Genomic DNA, 22,382 nt, shown 5'->3' on the forward strand with positions numbered 1-22,382 from the left:
CTAGCAGTCACTATCTCAACCTGGATATGCTTTCCCTTGGATCTTTCACTTATCTTCTTACTCTTAACATCTGGTCTCCAAATGGAGCGCACACTTCATTCATTATTTTAAGCCATGTCTGTCTTCTATTTCCTTCAGCAAGTTTGTAGAAGTTTTTTTTAAGGTTCTTTAAACCCAAATCTGTCTTTAACCTTACCAATGCCACTGAATCAAGGAGTTTCTTCTAACAGCTGCCTTTGATATCTAGACAATACTCTTGGGAAAAATCTTACCTTTTATCTGCGCACTCTTCCTATTGCAATCTAGTCCATCTGCCTATTTATAAGCATCACAATGTACAATGCTTCTTGCTTTCCTCTCCTTTTTTATATATTCTTTTATGTGAAATCAGAAAAGTCTATTGAATCCATTTCTTATGTCTATTTCGAGTGTTTCTCATGGGAACCTGTCCACAACTTGGGTGAAAGTGTCCCATCTGTTTGGGTCTAATAGCTCTTTTATTTTTTGCCATTGTGAGCTATTCTGTGTTGTTAGCTGTCCTTTTGAATTTTCTGGGAGATTGGGCAGTATGGACAATGAGCGTTTGGGGGCTATTTTTTTTGTTTTTTCCCCCCCACTGATTATGATCCTGGCTGAGTGTGACTTCACATCATGAATATTTCAGCACCACTTTTCTAAGTGGCCATTCTTACAGACACTTACATTGAGTGTCAAGTTAGTGGATCATGTATCCCAGTCTCTCTTCACTACATATGTGCAGAAATATTCCTGCAAGCTTAGGTTTCATGGAAATAGTGACTTTTGGGGCAAAAAGAAGCCTTTTGGGAACATGGAGAATTGTCTTTTTGGATTGTATCCCCTTAAACTAATCCAAGGTTTGAACTGGACTTCTGCTCAGTACTGCTAAGTGCTTCTGGATGCCATTCAAGAAAAGGCTCTTGTACATTTGCATTATACTTATCTTACAAACCTCTGTTGTGCTTGTGCAGATTCCATGGCTGCTGTTACAGCACCCTTAGCATTTGAAGAAGACCTTTGCGGTTATCAGGAGGAAGTCACGAACAGCAGCATGACACTTTCACCAGCAGAGGTGGAATCCAGTAGGTAGAATTACATTGCAGCAACTCTGCACTTGTTGCTGACATGCTTTTCTGAAGCAGAACTTGTGTTATGTGAAGATCTTTAGGACCATTTTAAATGGCTTGACTTTCCAAATGATTCAGAGCCATATTCTATGGGCTACAGGGTAATGAGCTTTAAGGATATAGAAACATAGAAAATAGGTGCAGGAGTAGGCCATTCGGCCCTTCGAGCCTGCACCGCCATTCAATATGATCATGGCTGATCATCCCTCAGTATCCTGTATTCTCTCCATACCCCCAGATCCCTTTAGCCACAAGGGCCACATCTAACTCCCTCTTAAATATAGCCAATGAACTGGCCTCAACTACTTTCTGTGGCAGAGAATTCCACAGATTCACCACTCTCATATGTGAAACTAATTAATACAATTCATGGAACTCTGATTTCTGCGAGTGGAACAGAAGGGATATCGTGATCTCAGCATTTCTTTGGAAAAGATTGTTGAGATTCATGGTGCTGTCTTTTGAGTGATTTCCAAATAGAAAATGCAGATGTCATTGGGTAATAATGGGGTGAGGTATCACTCTTGAGTTATTTGCATTGCATAATAATCTGTAAAAGTGCTTCTATTTAAAAGAAAAATCTATTTGTTGATAAGTGGGCATTAAACACTATGTGGCCATTAGGTTTTACATTTTTGGAAAATTACTGGAGCACGGTCTACATTGTTACAGCCATTGAGACAGAGACCATTGTATTATTATGGGGGTGGTAGATAAGTATTAAAAGTAAAGAAATATACAAGGCTGGGCCATCACACTGGCATGAATGGCCTATGCCAGAAGAATATATACTTTTAAGTACTAATGTTAAATTGCTAGTTGATTAGGGTTTTTCATTTATGTATAATCATGTGAACAGAGATGGTTTGCAAAGATTTGTTTTGTAAATCTCTACCTTGTTTGTAGTTACAGACCTTGAAGGAAATCTGCAAGTAAAGCAATTAGAACAAGACTTGGAAAGGGTTGAATTGCCACTGACGCCATCTCAACAGCGCATGGAGTCAGCACAGGAAACAGAAGGTACGGAATGAAATTTAATCTGCAGTATTAGACATCTTTGTTTTAAGAACTTTTGCCCATTATGATTCATATGATGAGTTATACATATCACCAAGGCCTTGGTTCAATCCCATGTTAATGCTGAGTTAAGTGTAACCAACTGGAATAACAGTCAAAGTTGCAGTTGATCTCTGCATCCCTTCAGGAGGAGTGTGGTAGTGAGGCAGAGGGTGGAGAGGAATGGGTGGGTGGAGAGGAATTATCAACCTATGCCCCTGTTCTCTGATTTTTGTCTTCTTTGCAAGAAAATGCACTCTGGGTTTGGATGTGACTGCTATATTATTCATCTGGATTTTGTCTAAAGACTCCGACTTGATTCATCACGAGTGCACCATCATCCTGAGAACTTAGGAAGGAGTGTTCACCTTCAAAAGAAGGAACAAGATATTATCTTGCTTGTTATGGTTATGTAGAGGTGCTGCACAAAAGTTAAAGAAAATTGTCTCAAGGGGGAGCAGCCCCAAATTAAATTGGTGCATTTCCATTTGGTTTACTTTGTATGTATTGGTCTTTTCCCAATTTAGTTGCAGGAGTTACTTTCATTGTTATGTTATGATATAATAATTGCAATGATACAATTTCAATAACTCTGGTCAGGAGATCAAATGCTACCATGACAATTTGTGAGATTACATTTTAGATCTGGTTTGCCATCAAAAAAATATTTTTATCAAAGTGTCAGATGATTGTGACAATTCAACGCCTTTGCTAGTTTCACTTAAGAACCAAAACAGTTAACCCTTCATTCTGGTCTGCATGTGACTGCAGACACGCAGAAGGTGATTGATTGCTCCAAATTTTTTTCCAGGGAATTAAAAGGGTCCCACCATTCATTGTGCAGGTTTCTCCTTAGCTGAGTCAGAGCTGTATTAATACTTTTGCTGTGGTTTTTTTGGGACAAAAAATCATAAAACAAATCTGTTTGACCTGAATTTGAGTTTAACTTTGCCTTGCAGTCATTACGTAGTGAAGGTTGTTTTTTGGAGTATTCCATAACAGGTTCAATTGTCAAATGTGCCAGTATTAAGCTATGCAGACAGGGCTGCTCTTCTGTATTTCCTGAGCTTGCTAATGTCAAGGTCAGGGTAGGGATGTTTATTTTCATAGGGAGAGGGCAAAGCATATTACTTCTGGTAATGTGTAGGCACAGTGCGCTCCATAAAGTTTGGGACAAAGACGCATCATTTATTTATTTGCCTCTGTACTCCACAATTTGAGATTTGCAATAGAAAAAAATCACATGTGGTTAAAGTGCACATTGTCAGATTTTAATAAAGGCCATTTTTATACATTTTGGTTTTACCATGTAGAAATTACAGCAGTGTTTATACATAGTCCCCCCTTTTCAGGGCACCATATTGTTTGGGACAAAGCAATGTCATGTAATTGAAAGTAGTCATGTTTAGTATGTTGGTGCATATCCTTTGCATGCAATGACTGCTTGAAGTCTACGATTCATGGACATCACCAGTTGCTGGGTGTCTTCTCTGGTGATGCTCTACCAGGCCTGTATTGCAGCCATCTTTAGCCTATGCTTGATTTTGGGTCTAGTCCCCTTCAGTTTTCCCTTCAGCATATAAAAGATATGCTCAATTGGGTTCAGATCGGGTGATTGACTTGGCCACTCAAGAATTGACCATTTTTTAGCTTTGAAAAACTCCTTTGTTGCTTTAGCAGTATGTTTGGGATTATTGTCTTGCTGTAGAATGAACCGCCGGCTAATGAGTTTTTGAGGTATTTGTTTGAACTTGAACAGATAGGATGTGTCTATACACTTCAGAATTCATTACGCTACTACCATCAGCAGTTGTATCATCAATGAAGATAAGTGAGCCAGTACCTTCAGCAGCCATACATGCCCAGGCCATAACACCCCCACCACTGTGTTTCACAGATGAGGTGGTATGCTTTGGATCTTGGGCAGTTCCTTTTCTCCTCCATATGTTGCTCTTGCCATCACTCTGATATGTTAATCTTCGTCTCATCTGTCCACAAGAACTTTTTCCAGAACTGTGGTTGCTCTTTTAAGTACTTCTTGGCAAACTGCAACCTGGCCATCCTATTTTTGCGACTAACCAGTGGTTTGCATCTTGCAGTGTAGCCTCTGTATTTCTGTTCATGAAGTCTTCTGTGGACAGTGATCATTGACAAATCCACACCTGACTCCTGAAGAGTGTTTATGATCTGTTGGACAGGTGTTTGGGGATTTTTCTTTATTATAGAGAAAATTCTTCTGTTATCAGTTGTGGAGGTCTTCCTTGGCCTGCCAGTCCCTTTGCGATTAGTAAGCTCACCAGTGCTCTCTTTCTTCTTATTGAAGTTCCAAAAGGTTGATTTTGGTAAGCCTAAGGTTTGGCTGATGTCTCTAACAGTTTTATTCTTGTTTCTCAGTCTCATAATGGCTTCTTTGACTTTCATTGGCACAACTTTGGTCCTCATGGTGATAAACAGCAATAAAGGTTTCCAAAGGTGATGGAAAGACTGGAGGAAAGACTAGGTGCTGAGAGCTCTCTTATACCTGCATTAAGGAGGCAATTAAACACACCTGAGCAATTACAAATGCCTGTGAAGACATGTGTCCCAAACATTATGGTGCCCTGAAATGGGGGGACTATGTGTAAACACAGCTGTAATTTCCACATGGTGAAACCAAAATGTATAAAAATGGCCTTTATTAAAATCTGACAATGTGCACTTTAACCACATGTGATTTTACAAATCTCAAATTGTGGAGTACAGAGGCAAATAAATAAATGACGGGTCTTTGTCCCAAACATTATGGAGGGCAGTCTATATAGATCTGATGATGACGGATGGAACCTACTCCAGATACAAATGAACATGGGAAGAGTACCGGAAAATTGTGTGTGTAGGATGATCTGCACCAGAACTTAACCTTTCAGGCAATAATGAGAGCGTTGCTAGGTGGAGGAAAGGGAGTGAGGGTAAAGAGGGTGTTCACTTGTGGTTTAGTAACATGGTGTTACGTGCTGTGCCAAAGAATGGTAGTGGAAAGATGAGTGTTATTGAGGAGTGACCCTCATTCATTTTGGATTTAATGTGTGACCCAATTCTATGGATTGCTCGGCTGTTTCAAAGTAAACAGCTCGCAGCTTTCAATATCTTGTCACACCTTTCTTTATTTGCTTGGTATTAATGGGGGTGCAGAGGCAAGGAGCTCATGTCAAGGGCAATTTGTTTTCTATCCATTGACAAAAAGAAACATTATTTTTATCTGGTTATAAAATTGGAGGAAGTGGGAAAGTGGGCTTAGCGCCGGATTTTAAATTTATGTCTCGCCTGCCCCTCCTTTCCTTGAATGGTTTGTAGGTTTGGAGCATCCTGTTATGATGCTCAGCTGTGGGAAAAAATGGAATGCTGCTCCATTGAAGGGGACCAATAAACAAAACGTTAAATTGATGTTAAATCATCGAAACCGTTCCTTTGTGGTTTGTGGCACAATTTATCCTCCACCGTTATTTTCCTATTTCCATATCCTCATGCACATATCCCATCAATATTTTCATAATTTTTCTCCTAACCACTATTGCTAGAACCTCCCACTGCTACAAATATTTTTAGTTTCTCCAGCTGTCAGTTTTAAAACTTTAGGAAATACGAATAAGCATGGCCCTTATGTATTATGAAATGTGTCTGTTTGTATGTATTTCTATGTTACAAGTTTAATGTTTGATGAAATGTTGGAACCTGTACCGAGCTGTACTGAAAACAAATTCCACCAGCCTGGCTGTGTGGTCATTAAAATACAATACAATACAAAAAATCATGTATCAGAGAGTTGTGAATTTATGGAATTCCCTGCCACAGAGGGCAGTGGAGGCCAAGTCACTGGATGGATTTAAGTGAGAGTTAGATAGAGCTCTAGGGGCTAGTGGAGTCAAGGGATATGGGGAGAAGGCAGGCACGGGTAATTTATTGAGGACGATCAACCATGATCACAATGAATGGCGGTGCAAGCTCGAAGGGCCGAATGGCCTCCTCCTGCACCTATTTTCTATCTGAGGCCTCTTCCAATAAACGAGGAAGAGTTTGCTGCTCTCTCCCTTGTCACACCATCCCTAATTTTAAATATTCAATTATAAAGCTCATCATTTCAATTGTTTAATTAAGACCCTCCCCTCCATGACATAAAAACATAGAAACATAGACAATAGGTGCAGGAGGAGGCCATTCGGCCCTTCCAGCCTGCACCGCCATTCATTGTGAACATGGCTGATAGTCCCCAATCAATAACCCGTGCCTGCCTTCTCCCCATATCCCTTGATTCCACTAGCCCCTGGAGCTCTATCTAACTCTCTCTTAAATCCATCCAGTGACTTGTCCTCCACTGCCCTCTGTGGCAGGGAATTCCACAAATTCACAACTCTGTTTTTTCTCACCTCTGTATTAAATGGCCTCCCCTTTATTCTAAGACTGGCCCCTGGTTCTGGACTCGCCCCATATTAGGAACATTTTTCCTGCATCTAGCTTGTCCAGTCCTTTTATAATTTTATATGTTTCTATAAGATATCCCCTCATCCTTCTAAACTCCAGTGAAATATGATTATTCATCGATAATTCCATTAAGATTTTTTATTTCAGGAATATGAATGGAATTAAGCATATCTGCGCACAACAAAACATAAACAGTGTTGCAACATGGGTTGATAAGTGGTACAGAACACCCATACCATTTTAGTGTTAGCAAGGATCATCAAAAGAGAGCAACTACTGCCCCTTTTATATGGGAAGTGTCTCATATCCACTATAGCTGGGCAACTAGAACTACGCACAATGCTCCAAATTGGCCTCGCAGTGCCCAAACTGTACAGTTGCAGCAATATAATGTTCCAGTACTCAATGCCCTGACCCAGTGAAGGCAAGCATGCAAAATGCCTTCACCACCCGATCTATCTGTATTGCCGCTATCAGGGAACTATGTCTCTGTACTCCTAGGTCTCTCTGTTCTCCATGGCCCTACCATTTAGTGTGCGAGTCCAACCCTGGTTTAATTTAGCAAAGTGCAACACAAAGTTGAGGAAAGAACTATAACAGCATTTAAAAGATATTTGGATAGGTGCATGGACAGGAAACATTTACAGGTGTATATATATGGGATATTATGGTCAGTATGGACAAGTTGGGCCGAAGGGATTTTATCCGTGCTGTACAACTCTATGACCTCGCACTTGTCAGAGTTAAATTCCATCTGCAGATCCTTAACACAATTCATCCTGACCCTGTTGCAATCTTTAGATGACCACCTTCACTGTCCACTATACCATCAATTTTACAGACGTTCTCAAGCTTACTGACTATGTAAACAACATTGTCATCCAAATCATTAATGCAGATGACAAACAACAGTGGAACTAACCAGCACTCATCCTTGCCTGACGCCACGAGTCACAGCTTCCAATATGAATAACAACTCTACCACTGCCTTTCATCAAACCAAGTTTAGCCAGCTCACCTGTTCCCATGTGATCAAACCTTCCAGACTAGCCAATCATGCAGGATCTTGACAAAGGCCTTGCTAATTATTAGTGTTTAGATTCATTGCTGCCATTAATGGAATATGTATATGCAAGCTGTATTGGGAGATGAGAACGAGATTATATTGATAAAATCTGGGTAAGTTGGACACATCTCTTTATCCATTTGACCAACAGGGTATTGTTTTTGCATTTCTTCAAGCCATACAGCATGGAAACAGGCCCTTCAGCCCAACTCAGCTATTGCGACCAGGGTTTAGAGCTGACAAGTCCTATCTGCCTGTGTTTAGCCCATATCCCCTCTAAACATTTCCTATTCATGTACCTCTAAATGTCTTATAAATATCACTATTAGACCTGCGTTGACAGATTCCTCTGGCAGCTCATTCCATATACTCAGCACTCTCTGGGTGGAGAAATTCCCCGCAGATCTTTTGAAAAATGTTCCCTGCTCACCTTAAACCTACACCCTCTAGTTCTGGACTCCTCTAACCTAGAAAACAGACCGTAACTATTCACCTTCTCTATGCCTCATGATTTTGTATACCACAATAAATTCACCCTTCAGCCTCTTATATAGTCCAAGGAAAAAAGTCCCAAACTACCCAGCCTCTCCTCATAACTCATGCCCTCGAGTCATGGTTAAATCCTGGTGAATCTTTTCTGCACCCTTTCCAGCTTAATTAAATCCCTTTGAAGAGTAAAAAAAAAGTTATTTCGCAGTTGACAATCATAGATTAAAAACTGCATTTGGTATTTCTTTTGTGACCAAACTAATCAAATATGGGGATCCATTGCAGTAGTACATATCCTTATCTTCAGCAGGTGTCAGAAGCACAAACTCTAGTTTCTCAATATTTCAGCTCACTTTTGACTTCAATAACTGGGCGATGGAACCATCATGATGAAATCTGTGTTAAAGTGTATGGTGGTGATTGAACTTGGGCCTTACTAGTATTGCTTAATGTTGTAGAAATCAGTGCTTCTTTCTTCTGTGTTTTAAAGATTTACCAGAATGTTGCATATTGAACACTGGTGCCACAATTGTGGAAGTATACAGCATAGGAGAGCAAAAGAATTGCTGAAAATATTTGTATCTAGAGTTGATAATGATGTTGTATTTAGCTGCTATTTTTCCCTTGTGTAGAAGAACTTGGTATACCATTGACCAGCTTGACTCAAGTTGAAACATCTTTCTACTCTGTAGACTGCAGCAATCCAGCTCTGAGCAGTGCTGCCATAATTGACGATCACTTTCTGTCAAAGATGATGACAACAGAGGTCATTGTTGATGCTCAAGTGCAAGCACCAACAAACAACACGCTGAACGCCCAGCAACAGGAGAACTTTGGCCATGGCACTGAAACTCCTGTCTTCACAGAACCATTCCCACCCTCCTGCAGAAACATTGATACTCCGACGGGACTTACCAGCACCACCTCAAGCACAGTTATACCAGTTACTGAAGCTTCACCTTTGGAACCTGCCTCTGAGAAAGGCAAGTCTGCAGATGAAGTAAGAGAAATCGCCCAAGCCAAAGAATCCCAAGTAGTCAAAGTGGCGGTGGAGAAGAAGAAGAAAAAGAAAAAGCGTTCACATCCCAAGGCATCTCAACCTGTAGTAGATGTGCCATCTAAAGCTAAAGATGTTCATCGAATTATTTCTGATCAGCGGCTAGAAGAGCTGCCTTCCGGAGGGATACAAGAGCACAAAGAAATGGTTGTTAACACTGAGAAGTCATGTAAGGAGATGCCAGGGATGAAGGTAAAAGCGCAACCGTCGGATAACGTGCCAAGTGCTTGGACAACAGGATATGCCGGAGAAAAAATGGCTTCAGTCCCTTTGCCGAATACTAAAACCTCTTCAGAGTGGCCTCAATCAGCAGGGAGAGAGAGCCAAAGAGTAGAGGTAGCTTTGTCAAAGAGCGCATCGCAGGTGAAGTCAATTTCAGAAGTGGAATGGACTGAGCACCCTTTGGATTCTTGGAGCAGGGAGATTAGCTCCCCTAAATTTCTCCAAAAGTGTGAAGTAGAAGAGGTGCTACAGCCTTCTTCAGACAAATGCAGCGATGAAACTGCTTCCTGCAAGTTTCAGGAAAAGGCTGAGATGGACAGATTAGCACTGACTTCTCTGGAACTTGGGGATGTAGAATATGCTCCCCCTGAGTCAAGGAAAGCGCCTGAACTGAAGGAGATGGAAGTGCCTATCCTTGAACAAGTAGATCCAAAAACTGCTCCCTCCGAGACAAAACAAACACCTGAAGCGGGTGAAATAGTCCAGATTCCCCTGGAAAACACAAGTAGGGAAATTACTGTCCCTGAGCTGCAGAAAGTGGAAGAAGTTGCACAGACCAACTCGCAACTTGAAGGTGTAGAAAATGCTTCCCAGGAGTTGCTGCTATCATCTGAGGTAAAAGAAATAGCAGAGACCCTTACTGAAAATCTAGATAGAGAAACGACTTCTCTTGAATGGAAGGAAGTGCCTGAGGTAGCAAAGGAGATAGCAAATCCTTGCGTAGAAAACATTGTTAAACAAAGTACACCTTCTCTCCCCGAGTGCATGTCTGAGGTGAAGGAGATGATTGAGAACTCTGTTAGTGGAAAAGTTACTCCCCCTGAATCAACTGAAACATCTGAAGTGAACAGGACAGCAGAGATGCCTCTGCATCAAATGCGTGGAGAAATACGTAGCCTTGACTCCCAGCAAATGCCTGTGGTGGATATGTCAGAGATGGTTATAGAAAATGTAGATACTTCCCCTGAATCAAATACGTTGCCTGAGGTGAAGGATGCAGATGCAAATTCTCTAGAACTAGTTGCTAGACAAACTATTCCCCAACAGTCAGAGGAAACATCAGTAGAGACAAAGTTAGCAGAAAGCCCTTCACACTGTATGTATAGAGAGGCAGATACCCTTGAACTAGCGCAACAGCCGGATGTAAAGGAGGTAGAAAAGAGTCCTCTGCAGCATGGGAATGAAATGGGTGCACTTGAGTTCGAGCAATCAACTGAGGTGAAGGAGATAGAGCATCCACTGACAAAAGAACCAGAGATCCGTGAGTCACATCAAACATTAGAGGTAACGGAGGTGATAGAACATATGAATGCAGAAACAACTCTCCCTGATTTACAGCATACTACTGAAGAAAAATGCGCTCTGGATGAACCTAGTGAATTTACACCCACTGAAACGCAGCAGAAAACTGAGGTGAAAGAGCCTACCGAGAGTCCACTAGAATGTCCAAGCAGTGAGACTACTGCTCCAAAGTTACAGCAACGTTCTGAGGAGATTGAGAAGGTGGAAGCTCCTCTGGAATGTCAAACTGAAGTCAGAGCCTCGGAGGGCACCGGCCAAGTTGCTCCCCAATCACTGAAGCACGAAGCACCAAAACAGCTGGATGACAACGAGGAGAAAGGTCCAAAGTCACCTTTGAGAAAAGGAGGTGCAAAACCTCTCCAAAAGCGAGGACCTACCAAAGGTATTTCACAGAAGGAGATTGGGGTGAAAGTGACCTCTGAGCAGCACAGGGCCTTGAAGGCCCCGGTGCACCCGAAGGTCACGAAGGCACCGAATCAACGAGTGGGAGATGGTGATGATCCTCTGGAACCAAAGGAGATTGGAAATGTATGTGCACAGGCTGATCAGGGGCATCTGGATAAAGGTCCTCGTCCAGATGAAGGTGTGTTCCAAGAGCACTTTTCCTCTCCACCTTCCCTCTCCCCCACTCCTCTCCCCAGCTTCAACTTACAAAATCTTGCCATCGGAATTTCAAACTGACTGTAATGGCACAGCATGATATCTGCCTTTGGTTTACTAAAGCACCCGTCGTTTTGCATGCACTACTTCTCTTGAACTTGAAACTAATCCATTGCTTACTAACCCTAAGGATTCTGTGGATTGAAATTAGCAACTCGTGTTTACTGAGCATCTTTATAACCTTCAGCATGGCAGTTGATTGGTTTAAAAATAATCTTGATAGCACTTATTTTATCCTGTTGAATTCACATTTACATTGTTTTGAGGGGAGTAGCAGAAGAGAAGAATAAGAACGGTAAGTGCCTAAATATCTAACTAGATATTATATACTTACATGGTCAATCCTGGAATTTGTTTCACTTTCCCAAATGAAAAATGATTTGTTTTGGAACATCTTTGTTGTCTAAATAATGCAAGGAACTCGACCTGATACATATTCATGAATTTCTAAAGTTGCACATATGAGTACATTAATACCTAGACCATGGACTGTGGTGGGAAATACAAGACAATTAAGTTATTTACAGATAACGCAAATACAATGTCTTACTAAAATTGTCCTATGTCCGTAAAGGCAATCAGGGAGGATGATGATGAAGCATTATTTGGGCTTTACCTATGTCATCTAAAAACATTTTCCATTAGCAGATGGATTCACTATTTAAACAAAATCAGTGTGAAATTTAGACTAACTACATTGGTTCAGCAATTTATTTCTATCCGCCATGCGAAACTGAGCAGTTAGCAATATTGAAGTATCTAATCAAATGCGCAACAAATCGATGGGAAGGATTAGAAGACATTTGGAATGGTTGAAGTTGGGAATTATTTAAGGTAAAATCGAATGAAATGTTTAAATGGGGCTTAGGATAAGGTGGTGGAAAGGAGAATAGATTTAAGGGCCTGTCCCACTTGGGTGTCATTTGCGCATCATTTACGCGACATCCTAAAAATTGGTTGGCGTGTCGTGACGCCTGCGTGGTGAGGCTTGGTAGCGAATGCAGTGACATCCGGCGCCCAAGGATTTTGTGAGGCTCATCAGCTGACGTACTGATGTACGCTGACGTACTGACGGCGTACGTGTAGCACGTGGTGACGCATGGTTACGCATGGTGACGCACGAACGTTGCCTATGCTCATTTATTATGTGTCACCGTGCGTCAACGTCTGTAACCATGAGCTGCCCGTACGTGACCACCTGGGTATAAAGCGCGCGTAGTTTTGAAAAATTTTCGCCATAGTATCTTTGATTTTCACTGGGAAAATCCTTGCCACGGAGATTGGACTAAGTACGAACGACCGCAAATGGCTCCCAAAAGAAGCAGGGCTCTCAAGAGCACCTGGCGCACGACTGTCGTACTGCTAGACGATTTTCGCGCAACAGTCGCGCGTCAGTCACTACCGGCCTGTCGCGTAAATGACGCGCAAATAAAGCCCAAGTGGGACAGGCACTTTAGTTTTCGAATGGTCCAGCAAGTAACTGATAGGCATTTGAAGTTGTTCTGGTTTACTTTGTCTGATTCATTGTTGACATCAGGAGAAATGAGAAACCAGGTGCAATCTTCATCAGTCACGAGTGAAACGTAAACAGTTTAATTTGTGTGGATTAAAGCAACTTGGACCAAATTAGTTGTCAGCTTTAACTGATATATAGTTTTTGGATTCATCAAGCTCCAGCAATCTGCGAACATTTAAAAACAATAAAAACAGATTGAATTTATCAAAAGTGAAATCTTCTGTGAAGATATGTATTCTTAAGTACATTTTCATAGGCCTTTAACTTTTCAAATATTTGGTTGATTCAGTCACTTTCCTCACTTAGTTAATCTTCAGGATAAAATGCTGTATCTGTATAATGCAAATTCCACTTGATCCATGGGGGAATGACTAATCAGATTGTAGTCAAATCTCCAGTCATGATATTTGTCATGGACATCTTGTTATATCCATATTAGTATATAAGTTGAGAGTTTAATAGATCTTGTAGATGAAGTTTTTTTTTTTGCTGAATACATCCCATTTTCCCCATATCATTTTAAAGGCTCTCTATTTGACATTAGCATTCAAAATGCTGGTTTTCCTGAATAATAGTAGAGATAATAGTCTGTATGGCCTCTTCCTGGCCTTGACTTTCTCTTGTCATAAACTTTATTAGAGAAATTGAAATACCAAAGATTATACCTCAATTGAAATACCAAAGATTACACCCCATTTATTGATGGAGCCTTTTAAAAGAGAATTTGGTTTAAGACTGCAGTGTCCAGGCTGAAAAGATAGAGGGCATATCTTTAAGGCGACAAGGGGTAGGTCTAAAGGAGATGTGCGGGGCAAGTTATTTTGCACAGAGAGTGGTGAGTGCCTGTAACACACTGCCAGTTTCGTTGTTCGAGGCAGATACAATAGTGGCGTTTAAGATGCTTCTAGATAGGTACATGGATGTGCAGGGGATGGAAGGATATTAATCAGATAGAAATATAAAAAATAGGTGCAGGAGTAGGCCAATCAGGCCTTCAAGCCAGCACCGCCATTCAATATGATCATGGCTGATCATCCTAAATCAGTACCCCGTTCCTGCTTTCTCCACTTATCCCTTGTTTCAGTTAGCCCCAAGAGGTATATCCAACTCTTTCATGAAAACATCTTGAGAACATTTTGAAAACTCTCTTGAGAACATGGATAGGTGACGTTTCGGGTCGGGACCCGTCTTCTGATTGAAGAAGGGTCCTGACCCAAAACGTCACCTACCATGTTCTCTAGAGATGCTGCCAGACCCGCTGAGTTTTACTCCAGCGTTTTGTGTGTCTATCTCCGCATGTTATCCTGGCAAGTAGCTGAAGTAATTCACGTATATGCTCCTCATCGTATGACCTGTTTACTCTCCTAACTGAGACCCACATCAAACGCACACGATGTACAAGAAGGTAGAGGATATTAGTTTAACCTGGCATCGTGTTCAACATAGATGTTATGGGCTGAAGGACCTGTGCGGTACTGTTGTATGCTCTAAGTGTAATGCTGTAAAATACAAGCAAATGGGCAACTTCTTATCATTTTGAACGTTATTCTGCTTATTAGTTTCAGTTGCTGGGCTCTCTCTATTGAAAGGTAGGAGTTAAGGGGAATGGTGTGCAGCAGTAGCTTTATATTTAAATGTATGGGGATCAATGAAAATATTGACCTTTCTGAGATACCCATTGCACTAATGGAATCAGAAAATAATGCTGGGCAGAAGGAGCCAATTGTTCCTATGTCAATTAAAAAAAATAATTACCCAAATTATTCTGAAGATAGACACAAAAAGCTGGAGTAACTCAGCAGGTCAGACAGTATCTCTGGAGAAAAGGAATAGGTGGAATAGACTTGAAAAAGGAATAGACCTGAAGAAGGGTCAAGACCCAAAACATCACTTATTCCTTTTCTTCGGAGATGCTGGCTGACCTGCTGAGTTACTCCAGCTTTTTGTATCTAACTTTGGTTTAAACCAGTGTTTGCAGTTCCTTTCTAAAAAAAAATGATCCTGTTCCCCTCTTCTTTCTAAACACTCCTGCACAATCTCCCTATCTAATTGTGTAATTTAGTTTTTTTTAAGAAGGTCATTGCTGAACTTTATATTCCCCATAAAAAGCGCTGTTGTCATATAATTTGCTCAGAAAAAAAGTCTCTACATTTCTCCCTCCATCCCACAATACCAATTCTTTTGACAATCATCTTACATGGTAGACCAAAGTGCTGGAAAAACTCAGCGGGTGCGGCAGCATCTATGGATCGAAGGAAATAGGCAACGTTTCGGGCCGAAACCCTTGGGTTTCGGCCCGAAACGTTGCCTATTTCCTTTGCTCCATAGATGCTGCCGCAACCGCTGAATTTCTCCAGCACTTTTGTCTACCTTCGATTTTCCATCTGCAGTTCCTTCTTGAACAATCATCTTACATGTATGTCCTCTGCTTACTGGCCTTTTAATAAATAGGTCTACAATTTATCTTACTATCTTATTAAAATCCTGAACTTTCGGCAGCCCCTTAACACACCTGGGGTAAACATTTGATTTACCCAAATGATTCTCAGAAAATGGCAGGCCTAGAGAAGCTGAATAATTTCTAAAATTATTTAACAGCTCATTTCATGAGAGCACGTGCTTCTGAAATCTGCTACCATCTTTGCAGTTAACAATATTTCCAATAAGATAAACTTTGAAAGCTTGTCTTATAAAGTATGTGCTGTGACTTGGTTTGAATCCTCATGTCTGTAGCATATCTTCAGTCTCATAAAGAGCCTGTTCCCAATAATTTTTGTCTTTGGTCTTGTGGCCAATTTTGCAAACATATTACCACTGCCCTTTTAATCTTAAATTTTCAAACTTCACTGCTTGTAATGATAAATTTGGAGTTCACCTCTCCCATTGCACCCTAATTGCAAACATGCTCTTTCTGACACTCCATCAGTGGTCTTGTACTACTATCATGCCCTGGGACTTTTCTTTTATTGTTAGAAAATCATAATTGTTAATGAGTTTTACAAAGAAAATGATTTTTGTTCTACTAATTACTATATGGACGGGAAAGGAATGGAGGGTTATGGTCTGCGCGCAGGTATATGGGACTAGGGGAGAATACGTGTTCGGCACGGTCTAGAAGGGTCGAGATGGCCTGTTTCCGTGCTGTAATTGTTATATGGTTATATGGTAAGTTATTAGATATATAGAAATCACAGGAAATAGAATGCAAAATGACAGACAGAAATCTGCTGGTTTCAAAGATAAAATATGAACAGTTATCTGAAGTATAAGGAGATGATTTGTGGAACGCTGGAACAGTTATTTTGAATCTAGTTTGTTTTTCTGCTAAGTTCAGTGACATCAGTTTTTTCTCTTCCCAACGTGATTCACCACATTTCGTGCCATCCACAGTGTTCTGAATGCTAAGTGGCTCTGTTTACTGTTCAAGTAGCAAATGAGCAGATGTATCACTGTTTGCCGATCATGGTCAGACTCTCATTGTTTATCTGTAACTTTGTAAATTTTTTTGTCAGAATTGTTCTCTTGTAAACTTGAAAATACTTCTATTCCAAAATGCAGGGAGTAGGTGGCTGAAACATATTTTATACTAAATAATGACCATTTGGACTCATTATCGCTGCCGCACAGTGGAGCATCGGTAGAGTTGCTGCCTTACAGCGCTAACCGACCTGGGTTCGATCCTGACCACGGGTGCTGTCTGTACGGAGTTTGCCCGTTTTTCCTGTGACCGTGTGGGTTTTGTCTGGATGTTCCGGTTTCCTCCCACATTCCAAAGACGTGCAGGATCTTGTAAATTGTCTCTAGAGTGGAGGATAGAACTAGTGTATGGAGTGATTGTTGGTTGGCGTGGACTCGGTAGGTTGAAGAGGCCTGGTTCTACGCTGTATCTCTAAACTAAACTAAATATAATTCTGCATAATCTGAAATTGCTTACCCCCAAACATTTTGGTCCACTTCTGTGCTGACATATCAAGAAAAAAATGCCTGGTTATTAAGACATAACATTGTACACTAATATAAATTTAAAAATAGGACCTGACACATATATACCGCCTTCATGAACTTACATTATGAGAGAGAGTTATTGTTGGAATGTGGAGAAATCTTGTCAGTTCATACCTGTCTTGCTTCCTGTTTTTTTAGGTCAATCTACTGAAGTTGTGTAAAGATTTTATGCTCAAAAATGTCATACAGACATGTCTGTTATTCTGAAATGAAAATAATACATTTTGCCTATTTCTAATTGTTCTTGAGAGGGTGGTGGCAAAATGCCTTGAAATAGAAATGACCCCAATGTTACAACGGGGTTTCATTTTTCGAAAACAGGCGGTCAGGTATCTCGATTTTTCCATCACATAAAGTTGCCTCATCCATGTGCTGCAAAAACAAGTAGAATAAGAAAAGAAAAAAGTTGTACTATATCTATCTTATTTTGCACAGATTTCACGAGAGCAAATTTTCTTGCTTATTTCACAACTTAGGGCGGTGATATGCATATTCTGTAAGGGCAAATGTCCATAACCCGAACAGTCATAACATGGGAGTCATTTGATAAAGATGGGTTTGTAGAACTGTTGTGATGTTTCAATATTTAGAGCTGCAACTGTGAAGGTCTGGTGATATATTTACGTCAGGATAGAACGTCACTTGGAAGGGAACAAGAGAATAATTCTGTTCCCATGCACCTTTTAAGGAGAGGTAGTAGGGTTGACAAGTGTAGTTGAAACATTGAGTCATTGGCTCGTACAGCGTGGAAACAGGCTGTTCAACCAAATTTACCCATGCTGACCAACTTGCCCTATCTGCACTAGTCTCACCTGCCTGCTTTTGGCCCAGATCCCACTAAACCTATCCTACCTGTTCAAATGTTTTTTAAGCAGTGTGATTGTACCTGCCCCAACTACCTCCTCTAACAGCTCATTCCATATAACTACCACCCTTTGTGTGTAAAAAAAAAAAAAAAATGCCCCTCAGGTTCCTATTAAATCTTTCCCCCCTCACTTTTAAACCTGTATCCTCTGGGTTTTGATTCCCCTACTCTGGGTAAAAGACTGTGTATTTACCCCAACCTCAGCATGTTGCCTTTTATTAATGAGGCTGCTGTATCTATATGCCTGTGTTGGAGGGAGTGCATATTTAGGTGGAAAACATGGTGCTTTGTTATGGATCAAACAGTATTTAAGATGTCTGGATTTGGGTTGTAAAAAATGAACGAGACATTTAATGTACTTGATGTGTTAAAAGGCTTTGTCAGCGAGATTGTTACTAAGCTGACAGTCTCTGGTGAAGGTACTTAATTATGGGGGTTATGTCTCGAAGTATAGAACTGTGTTGCACGGAGGCAAGTGAATGCCATCACTATGGCAACATCTCATCACGCAAGTGAGTGAATTCAGAATTTTTTTTAAGAAAATGCATTTAAACTGAATGAGTGATGGTTTTGGGGTTTGATAAAAGTAACAGTTTTATGTATCAGCAAAAATTACAGCACTTCATCTAATCGTTTGAGGGAATAAGATGTAGCTCCTATATGAAAGAATTCATTTTTATCATCTTTGTGTCTCTAGCCCTTATAAAAACATGATTTGGATTTTTTTTCCTGCAAGCTTACAAATAGGAGGATCAGTTAGTACAGATAGGAGGATCCATTTCATTCATAAAATTAAAAAATAATTAAAATTCATCTTTTTAGTTGAGGTTAAGGTTATTTCTTTCACAATCCAAATTTCTTTCATTTTGTGAATCAATCAAGGAAAGACAGTCAAAGTTCCCTTGCTATTGTCTTCCTTCCCTTAAGAACAAAGTACTTGAAAATATAAAACATCAGGTACTGCCCTTTGCTTTGCGTTTGCCCGCACTCACTCAGTGCAGAGGTAGAGGGCCGATATTGCTGCCTCTCCACACCTTCAAGTCAAGCAGCACAGTCTCATCAATAAATAGGTCGCAGTCTCATCAATAAATAGGTGGTGGCACAATGGTGAAAGTACTGGACGAGTCCAGTACCAGAGGTCTCGACCAACAACCAGGGACCCAAATTCAAGTCTGCCATGGCAGCTGAATTTAATTTCAATCTGGACTTTAAAAAATATCACTTGTCTGAGGAAGGACTGCAAACACGGGATTCTCGTTAGAAGGCCATCTGGTTCACCAGTGTCCTCCCCAGGGGAAAAACATCTGCCATCCTTATCGAGTCTGGCTTGTATATGGCAACAGATTTTAACCTGATACTTGACTTTGAAATGATCTAGCATTCATCCTGTTGAGAGTCAATTAGGGATAGGAAACAAATAGCCATTTTTTTCCTACACCCTTTCCTGCCATGTATCTCTTACCCAGTTTACTTTGCTTCATTCTGGGCTAAAAAGCCAAAGTCTTCCAGTCGATCATCATAGTCAAGAGTGTTTAATTGTCAGAAGTACCTACAATGGAGCAATGAAATTCTTACTTACAGCATCATGACAGGCTCGTAATCACAGTACATGTGATAAGATATAATAAAGAAAAATAAATTAATAATCCCAAAACTAGTGCAAGAAAGGCCAAAGTCAATAGACAATAGGTGCAGGAGTAGGCCATTCGGCCCTTCGAGCTAGCACTGCCATTCAATGTGATAAAGGCTGATCATCCACAATCAGTACCCCGTTCCTGCCTTCTCCCCATATCCCCTGACTCCGCTATCTTTAAGAGCCCTATCTAGCTCTCTCTTGAAAGTATCCAGAGAACCAGCCTCCACTGCCCTCTGAGGCAGAGAATTCCAATGACTCACAACTCTCTGTGTGAAAAAGTGTTTCCTCGTCTCCGTTCTAAATGACTTATCCCTTATTCTTAAACTGTGGTCCCTGGTTCTGGACTCCCCCAACATCGGGAACATGTTTCCTGCCTGTAGCGTGTCCAAACCCTTAATAATCTTATATTTTTCAATAGGATTCCCTCTCATCCTTCTAAACTCCAGAGTGTACAAGCCCAGCCTCTCCATTCTCTCAGCATATGACAGTCCCGCCATCCCGGGAATTAACCTTGTAAACCTACGCTGCACTCCCTCAATAGCAAGAATGTCCTTCCTCAAATTAGGGGACTAAAACTGCACACAATACTCCAGGTGTGGTCTCACTAGGGCCCTGTACAACTGCAGGAGGACCTCTTTGCTCCTCTACTCAACTCCTCCCGTTATGAAGGCCAACATGCCATTTGCTTCCTTCGTCCTTAGTGCAACGAAAGTAAGTCCACAGTTTTTTTTTGTATTTTGTAGTTTTAAAGAGCCTGATGGTAGTTGGAAGCAGCTATGTTTGATCATAAACAGGTGGTCATAGTTTTCAGACTCCTATATCTTAACAATGGTAGGAGTGAAATGAGAGATGGCCAGGGTGGTGTGTGTCTTTAAGGCAGCATGACTGGATTCCTGTCTCACTCCAGGGCCATCTCACTTGGTTGCCATTAAGGAATTACTGCACAGTAGGAAGCAAAAATGAAATTAAGTCATAAGGAGGTAAGCCTTTGGAATTCTTTATCCCTGAGAGTTATGGAGACATAGTCATTGTATTCTTTCAAAATGACGATCAATATATTTGAGATATGGGACAATGCTTGAAAATGGCACTGAGATGGGTCAACCATGATCGTAATGAACTGCAGAACTGGCTCAAAGGGATGGATAGCCTACTTTTGCTCCTTTTTTCTCATGCTCAGCTCATTAATTAGCACTGTCCGGACAATATCTTCAGAAATGGATACATCAATCACCTTGTATTCATTACCAGAAGTTTCTACAATAGTTTTTTTTTACAATTAGGATTTTGAATCCCTACACTAGAAACTAGCCAGCTCTGTAATGATTGCAGCATCTTTCCTCAACCTACATGTGGAAACTATATAGGGAGGTTTCACGGCAGTCGGGTCACGACCCATGACCCGTACTGTTGCTACACTACTCCAATTGGAGTGCACGCGATGATCTGCAGGTAAGTACTTACAATTGTTTCCAGCGTAGCGGGCCCGTTAAAACCTGCCAAAATTGTCAATTTTTGCGCTGTAAATAATTATGGAAATCGGGATAAGCGTGAGAGACTTCAGCCTACTTCGGAATTCCAAAAGTGAGGAGAAATGACGATAGATAGAAGCGAGAGCTGAAGGGACAACAACAGCCAAAGTGCTTGGCAAACATTGGCCGTTTGCTCACTGCATTTCATCAACAGTAAGGCATTATTTCTGTTTTTTCTTGATTCCTTTGGCATCTAAAAAGATTCAGAAGTGATAAATCTGGCTGTAAAATTTTAAAATCGCCCATGGTTCTCAAGTGGGTTTTTACATACAAAAAGAAAACGCCTCTGAAGCAAAATTTTACAGCCAAATTTATCACTTCTGAGACTTTTAGATACCAAAGGAATCAAGAAAAAACACAAATAATGCCTAACTGTTGATGAAATGCAGTGAGCAAACGTGATAATTCCCAATATTTTCAATTTCTATATCTGCACGGCCAATGTTCACCAAGCACTTTAGCTGTTGTTGTCCCTTCAGCTCTCGCTTCTCTTTACCTTCATTTCGCTTCACTTTTGGAATTCTGAAGTTGGGTACGATGTCTCTCACGCTTACCCCGATTTCCACAATTTTTTACGGCGCAAAAATTCAACATTTTGGCGGTTTTTAACAGGTAGGAAAGTACGAGTTTCGTGTATTAACAACATATACCGGAAGCTGCGATGTCCTCCAGATGGATTGAGCGGCTCCGTGCGTCAAGCCCTATGACCCAGTGACCTTACGTGCAACCTCCCATAGTGTGGTCGGATTGGGAAGGGAGCGCATTGCTTTGTTACTGTTAGATAGATCATTGGAACCAAGCAAGCACAAGACACCAAGGGAGTAGATGGGAAGGAGTGTCATAGGTGGAGATGTGGTGCATCACAGTTACAAAGGTGTCACTGAATTTTTTGGACTTTCATTTCAGCAATGGATCTGAAATTTGATTGGTGAGGAAAATATCAGGAAGTTGCAAAAAAGTAAACATGCATTTAAATTGACATGGAATGTGGACCTATGTTGTAATCTCATTGTTTACAAAAAAGTAGGAATATCTTGGAATACTTACTTGCTTACTTGCTTGTGGACTCCTGTGTTACTTTATCTGTAACATTGATGGAATCTTCCTGATGTACCTTTTCAAATGAAGTACCTTATAAGATCTGATCGAATGCTAAAAAGTAGTAGGTTTAATTAGGTAAGATCCCTGTTTATACACTGTCTTGTACTTCAATATAATAGAATACAATAATACATGATACGATAGGTCAATCCTACAATATAATACGATAGACGCAAAATACTGGAGTAACTTATCCGATCATGCAGCATCTCTGGGAGAAAATGGATAGATGATGTTTCGGGTTGGGACCCTTCTTCAGACTGATTGTAGTT

At 40.7% G+C, this 22,382-nt stretch overlaps 1 protein-coding gene across 19 annotated transcripts in view; it reads left to right on the forward strand.

The window, feature by feature from the left end:
- map4 (microtubule associated protein 4) overlaps positions 1-22,382 on the forward strand; it is a 250,747-nt gene that overhangs the window by 159,473 nt on the left and 68,892 nt on the right. For 10 of the 19 annotated variants that reach the window (XM_033020304.1, XM_033020314.1, XM_033020312.1 and 7 more), the window contains 3 exons: positions 990-1,100; positions 2,052-2,165; positions 8,847-11,378. In XM_033020304.1, coding sequence (XP_032876195.1) covers positions 990-1,100; positions 2,052-2,165; positions 8,847-11,378 — 2,757 coding nt within the window. The remainder of the gene's footprint in view (positions 1-989; positions 1,101-2,051; positions 2,166-8,846; positions 11,379-22,382) is intronic. The other 9 variants (XM_033020311.1, XM_033020318.1, XM_033020319.1 and 6 more) reach the window with 3 other exon arrangements.

The sequence above is a fragment of the Amblyraja radiata genome, chromosome 4 (assembly GCF_010909765.2).
Source record: "Amblyraja radiata isolate CabotCenter1 chromosome 4, sAmbRad1.1.pri, whole genome shotgun sequence".
NCBI lineage: Eukaryota > Metazoa > Chordata > Chondrichthyes > Rajiformes > Rajidae > Amblyraja > Amblyraja radiata.